The 11,822-nt window shown below is 41.7% G+C and overlaps 1 protein-coding gene across 1 annotated transcript; it reads right to left on the reverse strand.

Moving 5' to 3' along the window:
- Positions 1 to 920: 920 nt before the first annotated feature.
- Positions 921 to 9,557, reverse strand: LOC136468648 (uncharacterized). The gene is made up of 2 exons (XM_066467140.1): positions 9,532 to 9,557; positions 921 to 1,446 (listed from the first exon to the last, which is right to left on the reverse strand). Exons 1-2 carry the CDS (start codon positions 9,555 to 9,557, stop codon positions 921 to 923), a joined length of 552 nt encoding a protein of 183 aa, XP_066323237.1.
- Between the last annotated feature and the right edge of the window lie 2,265 nt (positions 9,558 to 11,822).

An 11,822-nucleotide genomic window follows, 5' to 3' on the forward strand; every position in this document is an offset into this window, starting at 1 on the left:
AAATCCAAAATAGAGAACTGCAATTAAAATTGGTTGACATGCAGTAACAAGATCAGCATATTGCATATTGGTTGAGAAGTGAAAAAAATGTCATATTAGTTGAGAAGTGAAAAAACTGAAATTTCTTGACAGTGAATGGAAATGTCACAGCTAAATTTTCTGCAATGGACAATTAAGATTCAGTAACAATACAAGATGGATCAGCGTAAGCGAATCCAATAATTTCTATATTCAGAGAAAATACTGAAATCCCAAGACAAGCTATAAAAGAGTATGTACAGGGCCTAAAATTGCTTCCATTATTCTGCTCTCCTATTTATAGTGCTTCAGATTAGTCCTGACCAAACAAAGTATACTTTTTTTTTCTCAAACATATGTCAGCACACTACCCACACTACCAACAGGGACTCCATGAGTGAAGGGACCTTGTGCAGACTGCAGAGACAACCATTAATAGTGTGCTATTTCAAAAGTTCATGCATCTGCAAAGTAGAGGAGGCAACAGGATAAGACAGATAAAAATGCTGCAAAGCTTCTTGTGATTTTTGTTTTGGTTTCATCAGTACACTGCTCACTTTCCTTTCTCCTCCATCTTTCTATCTCTGTAATTGCTTTGCTTGTCTAGAAGAGAATAAAGCAAGCCCAGATCCCAAGAATCTCCTAACTAGTCCACTCAACTACTCCCAAGTTACAAAGAAAAAGTAGTGATTAAACGTGTATGCATAACACAAGGAATTTATACTAGTATAGCAGTAGATACATATGTACATGTATTTAAGTCTAAAAGTAGCAGGCATGTACTGTTGTTTAGAACTAACAACTATATAGTAGTACTCGATGCCAAATTGAAGAGCTCACTTGAGGAGCAACAGAAAGGAACTTAAACAGTTCCAGACAGATAGGTGAAGTATAAATAATTACTAGCAGTAACAGGGAATATGAGTTCCATCAATGGCACCTAGACAATTCTTGAAAAATGGATAGAATCTAGGATTGTCTTGGATTTTTTGATGCACTTGATTAGGATCGGGAGTTTGAAGGTAACGGCGAGAGAGTGCGGGAATGACCACCTTGAAGAAGTGGTTGATGTGATGATGGAAGGTGTCATTGTTGTGCCCAAAGAATACTTGGAGATCCTCATACGAGGCGTTGTGACTTAACATGTATAGGAAGAAACCCAACTTCTCCTCCACAGTGATCCTAGTATCAACAACAAGCCTTTTCCTTCTAAGATAAGTTGCCAATTCTCTAAAGATGCGTGGTTCCATCCTAAATGCAACTTGACAGTTCTTGACATGTCCCTCGAGGAGTCTACGAACTTTAACCTCGCCTGTTTCTTCCGAAGTATGGCGTTTCTTCTCCCCCCCCCCCCTAGTAGAACTCATAAGATATAAGGCGGGGAAAATAAATAGCATCATGTCATCGTCTTCTTCCTCCCTCCTCTTTCTAATACAATCTCACAATGAGAGACATATTGTAGAACTGAAGCATATAATTTTGTAGTCATATAGAAGCATATATAAACTTATAGTCATATAGAAGCTTTTGGAGTACCTTTTGGAGTTGGCACCGGATCCCAAGAAGGCGGAAGTTCACCTTCCCCAACTCTAAATGGTGCTGGAGAGATCTACAAGTAACAAGAAACCATTTAAGTTTATATATATGGTTCATAGAAAAATGCCAACACAATTACCACATGTCTAATGCAGCATGTTTTGAACCAGAGGAGCAGCACTAATGTAGAGCTTCAGAAAACTAAAGGTACAGAAACAATGACAAGCTGCGGACCCTACTGAACCCAACGAATGAACTGCAAGGCTAAAGAGGTCCTACCTTTCTTCTTAAAAACAAAGGATAATAACAACTCACAAGCCTTTAAAACAAAGAAGAAGCTCAATTTAGTCTGCAAGAAACTAAGGAAGCAGCCAACACATAAACTGGAAATTTAGTCTGCAAGACACAGAACACAACCTGCAGACCTGAACCTCTACTAACTATTTTTAGAAAAAACAAAGGTACAGAAGTATCAACAGAACAAGTATGCAGTAAGTTTGTACCACAGGCCACAGCTTGTTCAACAAACTACAAAGTACAGTCCACAACCACAGTTAAGGCAAGAATATGTATTCTGCTATACAACACAAAAGCATGTCACATGTAAAATGCTAGGATTATATACTTTGCATGCATGTCGAGAAAACCTAGAGATTTACATCCAAAAAGGCCAAGTTACAACCAAATGTATACAATATATCGCATTGCAGTACACAACTCTGGTTATCATAAAAGCACCATATGCATGACGCTTCACCCAACACCTTTACAAATTGACAGTGAAGTATCAATCGCAGAAGCAAAAACTACATTGGTTGGTGTGGACTAATAACAACAAAAACGGTTAGAACTATTGGTGCAGCTGCTTGAACAATCAGAAGGGCAGGAAGAAAAAAAGGACCCATAGAAACTTGTGGATTTCTAAAATGCAGGAGTATCTACTGCTGTGCGAGGGAACGACCTACACTTGTGACACAAATACTGAGACACACTTGTGGATTTCTAATTTGCAGACTAAAAATATAAGCTTTCCCTCAGCTAGAGTTTACTTAATACTGAGACACAAATAGTAAGTGCAAGTAGAGGTAATCCTCAGCAAGTGGAGAATTCCTAGTCATTGTGAGTTGTGACCAAATTCATTAAACATAAAAACATTCAACAGAAGGGCAAGGAACATTCCATTGTTTCATATTTGAGGTACCAGGAACTAGAGTATGGAACGTTACTGGTAGTAACAGAAGGACAACCGAAGTAGTTGCATTTTTAATACTAAAAAAGAAGATAATGCATTAGTATTTCGTTTCGACAGGGAGACACTGTCTAGGCAAGCAGATGGTCAAACCAAGAGATGATGCAAAGTGTTGTTTCCAGAAGACACTACTGCATGTGTTTATGCCTGAATATAATCCTGATGATGCACTGCACCAGCAAAACCACCTTAGAACATGGCTGTCAACCGGTAAAGCTAGCTAGATGGATCACTCCAGTACAAGTAGTGCACAATCAATCCACCCCCATAACTCAAGAAATCAAATTTAGACCCTTCAATGTGTCCTTCAAATGCCAATCAAGCTAGAGATTTACATCTAATAATATAAAATTTTTAGTATGGAGCTGATTTAAATATTAAAGAATGCAAGATCACATGGGGTGTCCTTCGACAGAAATATTTTTGCTTCCACTAACAGAACTGAAAGGCCCCACAATAAGTAAATGTGAATATTTCAATATAATGAAAATTAGCACATGGCAGTACTGATTTTTAATAATACAGACTGGACTTGCATATCACGGTTAGCACCATACACATTGCTACCTTTGACTACGAGAAATCAAACAACCATGATTTTTTCCATTTTTTAGCCATCTAGCCAAAATCAATTTTCCATTCTCTTAACATCTAAACGATGGAAGCAACTGACCAAAATGCTCCCAACTAAGCACTAAACAAGCAAGCAGCAAGCATATACCTCTATCAATTATTCCTTCTCCACTCACTTCTACGTGAGCACACCAAGCTAGCACCTCCCTACACCCCTCTGCACCTGGGCAAATTTCTCTCTTTCTCTGTGCTACTTATTCATCACGAGCAGATCAACATTAGGCCAGAAGTAGCAGCTCACACTTCTCCCTCTGCTCTCTATTTTCCCCAAAATCAGATGAGGCATACAAGCTACAGCGGTCCAAAAGCTAGCAGCTACAGCACTACGAGCTCAGATCAGGTCGACCGACCCATGATTCCATCCCTCCCCCAGCCACTCCGCTCCCCACACAAATTAAAGCCCCACCTCCGAGCATCCTCACCGGCCGGCAGGAGATTTTTTTTCCTTTTCCAAGAACCCTAGAGAACCCTAGAGGAGGGAGAGAGGACGAGGACGAAGGGGAGAGCGAGGGAATCACCGGCGAGAAGGACGAGGAAGGGGGAGGACGTAGGGTTGCCGTCGCCTCACGCCGCCCCACGGTCTCCCCTCGCCGCCCCGTGGTCACCTCGCGCCGCCCCGCCGTCGCCTCTGCTGCGTCGTCGCGTGCTCGCGTCGTGGAGAGTGGAGACAGGGAGCCGGCACCGATCCGGATGGTAGGAGGTGTGGTTCCGTTCCGGGCCGTGGAGACTGGGAAAAGAGAAGCCAGTTTTGGTTCCGGGCCAGTTTTCGTTCCAGGCCGGCCCGAAACGAACGCATAGTCTTGTTCCCATCCGGATTGAAAACGGGCCGCAGCGATCCGCCCGGAACGGGCTCGGGAACGGGCCAATCCGGTGGAAACGAACGAGGCCTTAGAGGAAAAGACAGATCGTAGCATACAGGTAGACATACCGGGCAGACTTGGTCTATTCTAACAACATTTTAAGCAAGCTGTTTTTTTAACTAAATAAGCAAGCTGTCCTATCAAATCAAATCTTTATATAGTAGTAGTGATAATTAATAATAATAATAATAAATAATAGTTAAACATTGGATCTTAGAGAGGATGTTTAGTTCTTATTCTAAGAAATGTGCATGCAACAATAACTAGTGCTGCAAATGAGCCATGCTCGAGTAAACTTAGCACTTCAAAATCGAGCTTGATAGAGAATTCAAGCCGAGCTTGGCTCGCTCTAAGACTGGAGGAGGCTCAAGCTCGACTCAACAAGGTTCGTTTATAGGTAAACATCATTGTTTGAGAAGTAAAAGATAATGAGGTAAAAGAAAATTTTACAAAATAATTGACATAAAGTAATATAAATAGAATCTTTCATATGTACCAAGTATACTAGTTAATGTTTTTTAAGACATCACCGGAGGGGTGGGAGCCCTACCTGAATAATTTTCTACTGATATCGGCGAGGCTGGGAACGAAGGGTGCAGAGCACCTATTACAGGACGATCCTTGAAGGTTACAAAATAATTGTATCACAATAGCAAAGTATCTATAATGAAAATTAAAGAAAATATGAGAAATAAAAGAGGCAAGGGATAGCTCATGAACCTTAATCAAGATATTTGAGCTTGGCTAGTCGAGACTCATGAGCCTACGGTCAGGCTCAACTGCTCAAGCTTGGCTCCAAACCAAACTTGAGCTTGGATCAATCTTTTCACGAGTCAAGCTAGAGTAGCTTGTTGAGTCCAAACATTTTGTATAGCCCTAGCACATTCATTCGATTTCCATCGCTTAAGGATCTGATCAACATTACGTAGCGTGGCCACCCAAGATAAGGCATCAACTAAACACACCTTTAGTGTTGCAATGCAGACATCTGACTTTATTTTAGTCTAATGATTCCTATTTTTTCTTTATTACGAGTATTTCACTTAGAAATAGTTCAACCCCTAACAAGAAACCAAGAATTAGCCCTAACACTAAGCAAAAGATAAACTAAGATGAGTCCTTAAGACCATCAAACTAAGCTATGTCCCTAGCATACACACTGGGAAAAAAGATCCTTAGGATTAGCGGAAATGTAACCTAGATAGTATACCACATGAAGTCTAAAAGCCACTAAACATTTCAAGCACACTAGCTCCAAGATGGCAACGAAAGTAAATGCAAGAAATGAAAGAGTTGGACAAGAGACAACCCGATTTTTTCGTGGTGTCATGTAGTTGCCACAACCCTTAATCCATGTTGGAGTAGCTACTAAAGTTAATCTCACTTGAGTTATCAAGGTTTAAGATCCATTAGAAGTACCAACTATCCACTTCAGATCGGCGGGTCTTAGACTAAGCACAAAAAAAACTCCATTGAAAAATTTACTTGCTCGTCCTCCTTTGGGCATATTAAACTGTGACCGCAATTTTTCATCAAAAAAAAACTATGACCGCAAAGGAACCAAGCAAGAGGCAAAGAAGAACTTCAAGGGCTACAGAAATTTCAATTTTCTTGATAATTCGTTCGTCGTCCCTTTTTATGTAGGTTGGCTTAGAAAATTGGATTTAAGAGTGGGCAAAAATGGGATGAAGAAGGCGAAAAGGAGGAGATGGGAACAAATGATGCGAAATTGTCGTGCGTCTTTTTCATATAGTGCTTTATGTGCCAGTTTCTCATATTAACATTTTTTTGCCTTTCCCACACAAGGAAAAAGATTTCTTTAAATTATAAAAAAGGATTAAGGCACATCGACAATTATAACTTAGACGGATATGAGACTATTTTTTTTGTTAATAATAGAAAAGCAAAAGAGGCGGTAACTTTTGCTAGAAAGAAGCAAAGGTCTATTTCATATGGCTTCTTTTTTCCATAAATTACAAGTACACACAAAACACACACACATCCTACTCCCTACCATAAGTACCTTTGAAAAGACTGAGCCAGTAAATCTTGCATACATAGGCATATACTCACCATATCCTTATGAGCACCTCCGGACGATTGAGCCACATGCACCAGATCTTGCATACATGTGCATACACTCATTGTACCCTTATGAGCACCTCCACATACACTCAACATACCCTTATGAGCATCTTCAGATGAAACACCACATGCACCTTGTTGTTGATGGGCACGTCGCGTGTCATGCATGCACATACACTCATCATACCCTTATGAGCATCTCCAAATGACTAAGCCACATGTACCTCGTTGTTGACGGGCACGTGACCTGTGACGCAGTTAAATTCTAGAATAAATCGAGAAAAATATAGACGTCAAGTTGATGACTTGAACAGGAGTGAGTAGGTTCCATCACAAGAAACTTGACCAACTGAACTATCCTCAATTTGCTCATATGCGTTCTTGTGGCTCTAGCTCTCCCTGCACTAGCTACTTCAGTATTACTGTTAAAAGAAACTCAATTTCTCTCTAAAGAATACACTAGGAGTCGATGTAGCTCCTAGCGTAGCTTCACTAAGAGCAAGTATAATAAGAGGTTGTAAACTGACTAAATGCTGAGGTGGAGGAGAGAGGAGAAGCGGGATGTAAGCTTATAGTCGGTTTGGGCACAAGAACTAAGAAACTCTGTGAGAGAGATAAAGTGAGCTATGCATTAATAGTGAAGAGCTAACTACTATATGAGTGGGCTGGCCAGCAAACCGGCTGTATTATTAGCCTTACTCTACTGTAGCTTACAGGGGTTATTGTGATAACGCCGAAGCCTAAACGAGCCATAAATACTAATCACAAAGACTATGCTTGGGTTTAGATGAATATACTTGAGCAACTAAAACCAAGCTTCTTTTCCACCCATGCGTGTCAGGGACAAATACTAGGGTACCCGAAGAAAAAAAACAGGAACATTATAGATATTTTAGCCTTCTTATCTGATAGGAGAAGCTGTTTTTTATCAAACGTTTTACAAACCAAAAAAAAAACAGCAACGACTCCACTGCTAAAGCTACTCCTTTAGAGGAAAAGACAGATCGTAGCATACAGGTAGACATACCGGGCAGACTTGGTCTATTCTAACAACATTTTAAGCAAGCTGTTTTTTTAACTAAATAAGCAAGCTGTCCTATCAAATCAAATCTTTATATAGTAGTAGTAATAATTAGTAATAATAATAAATAATAGTTAAACATTGGATCTCAGAGAGGATGTTTAGTTCTTATTCTAAGAAATGTGCATGCAACAATAACTAGTGCTGCAAATGAGCCATGCTCGAGTAAACTTAGCACTTCAAAATCGAGCTTGATATGGCTCGCTCTAAGACTGGAGTAGGCTCAAGCTCGACTCAACAAGGTTCATTTATAGGTAAACATCATTGTTTGGGAAGTAAAAGATAATGAGGTAAAAGAAAATTTTAACAAAATAATTGACATAAAGTAATATAAATAGAATCTTTCATATGTACCAATTATACTAGTTAATGTTTTTTAAGACATCACCGGAGGGGTGAGAGCCCTACCTGAATAATTTTCCACTGATATCGGCGAGGCTGGGAACGAAGGGTGCAGAGCACCTATTACAGGACGATCCTTGAAGGTTACAAAATAATTGTATCACAATAGCAAAGTATCTATAATGACAATTAAAGAAAATATGAGAAATAAAAGAGGCAAGGGATAGCTCATGAACCTTAATCAAGATATTTGAGCTTGGCTAGTCGAGACTCATGAGCCTACGGTCAGGCTCAACTGCTCAAGCTTGGCTCCAAACCAAACTTGAGCTTGGATCAATCTTTTCACGAGTCGAGCTAGAGTAGCTTGTTGAGTCCAAACATTTTGTATAGCCCTAGCACATTCATTCGATTTCCATCGCTTAAGGATCTAATCAACATTACGTAGCGTGGCCACCCAAGATAAGGCATCAACTAAACACACCTTTAGTGTTGCAATGCAGACATCTGACTTTATTTTAGTCTAATGATTCCTATTTTTTCTTTATTACGAATATTTCACTTAGAAATAGTTCAACCCCTAACAAGAAACCAAGAATTAGCCCTAACACTAAGCAAAAGATAAACTAAGATGAGTCCTTAAGACCATCAAACTAAGCTATGTCCCTAGCATACACACTGGGAAAAAAGATCCTTAGGATTAGCGGAAACGTAACCTAGATAGTATACCACATGAAGTCTAAAAGCCACTAAACATTTCAAGCACACTAGCTCCAAGATGGCAACGAAAGTAAATGCAAGAAATGAAAGAGTTGGACAAGAGACAACCCGATTTTTTCGTGGTGTCATGTAGTTGCCACTACCCTTAATCCATGTTGGAGTAGCTACTAAAGTTAATCTCACTTGAGTTATCAAGGTTTAAGATCCATTAGGAGTACCAACTATCCACTTCAGATTGGCGGGTCTCAGACTAAGCACACAAAAAAACTCCATTGAAAAAATTACTTGCTCGTCCTCCTTTGGGCATATTAAACTGTGACCGCAATTTTTCATCAAAAAAAAACTGTGACCCCAAAGGAACCAAGCAAGAGGCAAAGAAGAACTTCAAGGGCTACAGAAATTTCAATTTTCTTGATAATTCGTTCGTCGTCCCTTTTTATGTAGGTTGGCTCAGAAAATTGGATTTAAGAGTAGGCAAAAATGGGATGAAGAAGGCGAAAAGGAGGAGATGGGAACAAATGATGCGAAATTGTTGTGCGTCTTTTTCATATAGTGCTTTATGTGCCAGTTTCTCATATTAACATTTTTTTGCCTTTCCTGCACAAGGAAAAAGATTTCTTTAAATTATAAAAAATGATTAAGGCACATCGACAATTATAACTTAGACGGATATGAGACTATTTTTTTGTTAATAATAGAAAAGCAAAAGAGGTGGTAACTTTTGCTAGAAAGAAGCAAAGGTCTGTTTCATATGGCTTCTTTTTCCGTAAATTACATAGTACACACAAAACACACACACATCCTACTCCCTACCATAAGTACCTTTGAAAAGACTGAGCCAGTAAATCTTGCATACATATGCATATACTCACCATATCCTTATGAGCACCTCCGGACGATTGAGCCACATGCAACAGATCTTGCATACATGTGCATACACTCACTGTACCCTTATGAGCACCTCCACATACACTCAACATACCCTTATGAGCATCTTCGGATGAAAAAACACATGCACCTTGTTGTTAACGGGCATGTCGCGTGTCATGCATGCGCATACACTCATCATACCCTTATGAGCACCTCCAAATGACTAAGCCACATGTACCTCGTTGTTGATGGGCACGTCACCTGTGACGCAGTTAAATTCTAGAATAAATCGAGAAAAATACAGACGTCAAGTTGATGACTTGAACCGGAGTGAGTAGGTTCCATCACAAGAAACTTGACCAACTGAACTATCCTCAATTTGCTCATATGCGTTCTTGTGGCTCTAGCTCTCCCTGCACTAGCTACTTCAGTATTACTGTTAAAAGAAACTCAATTTCTCTCTAAAGAATACACTAGGAGTCGATGTAGCTCCTAGCGTAGCTTCACTAAGAGCAAGTATAATAAGAGGTTGTAAACTGACTAAATGTTGAGGTGGAGGAGAGAGGAGAAGAGAGAGAGGAGAAGCGGGCTATAAGCTTATAGTCGGTTTGGGCACAAAAACTAAGAAACTCTGTGAGAGAGACAAAGTGAGCCATGCATTAATAGTAAAGAGCTAACTACTATATGAGTGGGCTGGCCAGCAAACCGGCTATATCATTAGCCTTACTCTACTATAGCTTACAGGGGTTATTACGATAACACCGAAGCCTAAACGAGCCATAAATACTAATCACAAAGACTATGCTTGGGTTTAGATGAATATACTTGAGCAACTAAAACCAAGCTTTTTTCCACCCATGCGCGTCGGGGACAAATACTAGGGTACCCGAAGAGGAGGAACTAATGGCCGTCAACATTGATTCATCCGAGTAGTCAAGAGCGCGACTATAGCTCCAACCAACCCCTAGGTGTGCGGGCTCCGTCTCGTCCGACCCCGAGGCCGCGGGCTTCGCCTCACTCAACCCCTTGGGTGCGGGCTCTGTCTCGCCCGACGGGGACCCATATCGCCGCCAATCACTCTAGGTCCAAGCGTATGGGCCTGGGTCAAAACTCTAACACCAAGGAAGAGACCGGCATGCCCTAATATAACCCGTGGCCATGACGGGCCATACTTGATGATTCACATCAAGAACAGCGTCGGGCATGCCAGTGCTGTTCTGCCTAACCCTCGTACGAACGCTGACAGGCACGTCAGTTCACCACGACGCCCGCCGGGATGGAATGGGACGCCATGACCGGTAGACGACGCCTACGCAAGGCGTTAGTGACGAACAGGGCCGCGGCAGCCGTCCCTATTGATGGCTATAAGATCAGTGGGACCCACATGAAGGAGAAGAAGGACCCGACGGTCCTGGCACCTTCCTCTCTCTCTCTCTCTCTTGTTCTTCTCCTTTTCCTTCAATGTAACCCATGCTTTCCCTTAGCCTATAAAAGGGAAAGCAGGGCACCACATGAAGGGGATCGATCCATCGAGACCCGATTGGATCCAGATCCGTATAAGAGCACAACACGAACACATAGCTGAGCAGCGATCGAGCTCTCAGCACCTGTTTACTCCTTCCACCAGAGACTTAGGATCATTTCCCTCTCTCGCTCATTTGTAACCCCTACTACAAACTTTTAGTGCTAGTAACACGAGCAACAACGATGAATTGGACATAGGGACTTTCTGCCCAAACTAGTATAAACCTTGTGTCCTCTAAAGCACACCATCCGAGCCAGGCGCGCAATACTAGAAATTTACTCAATGGTGGTAACTTGAAACACCGACAATTGGCACGCCAGGTAGGGGCCTTTTGCGTGTCTCGACGTCCACACCAGATCTCAGATGGCTAGTCATGGTGTCAGCTGGGTCTTGGGCGTGCACGAGCACTTTGGGAACCTAGACTTCATTGTCACAATGGAAGGAGAGTTGGTGCAAGCTCCCATCGCCGCCCAACCTCTCCACTCCACCGACCTCGATGCGATCGCCGAGGCACTTGAGGAGCTACAACTGTACGCATTAAAGGCTCATGCCCCTGAGAGCGACCAGCTCCTCGACTTTGACTACAGGGGGGTTAGAGCATCGGCTCGGCGCCTTCCTAGGACCCTGATCGTCCTGGGAGGACCTAGGCCACCTCACCTTCTCATTCACCAATGTCATGACATAGCTTGCTGGAGGAGAGCCTCTCTCCTCGGAATACCTCATCCAGAGTGCCCTGACAGCGCTCCCGTTCAGTTTGCGCAACACCACAGAAACCGCAGGCCACCTTGTGGCGCAGCGCACACCTGAAAGCTCTAGTTTGGTTTTGGTTAATTGATGAAACCCTAAGTGCTAACCTAGTATATCAAAGTGATTATGAGATAGATAGCACTACTCTAAGTAATGAAG

Source organism: Miscanthus floridulus, chromosome 8 (genome assembly GCF_019320115.1).
Source record: "Miscanthus floridulus cultivar M001 chromosome 8, ASM1932011v1, whole genome shotgun sequence".
Classification (NCBI taxonomy): domain Eukaryota; kingdom Viridiplantae; phylum Streptophyta; class Magnoliopsida; order Poales; family Poaceae; genus Miscanthus; species Miscanthus floridulus.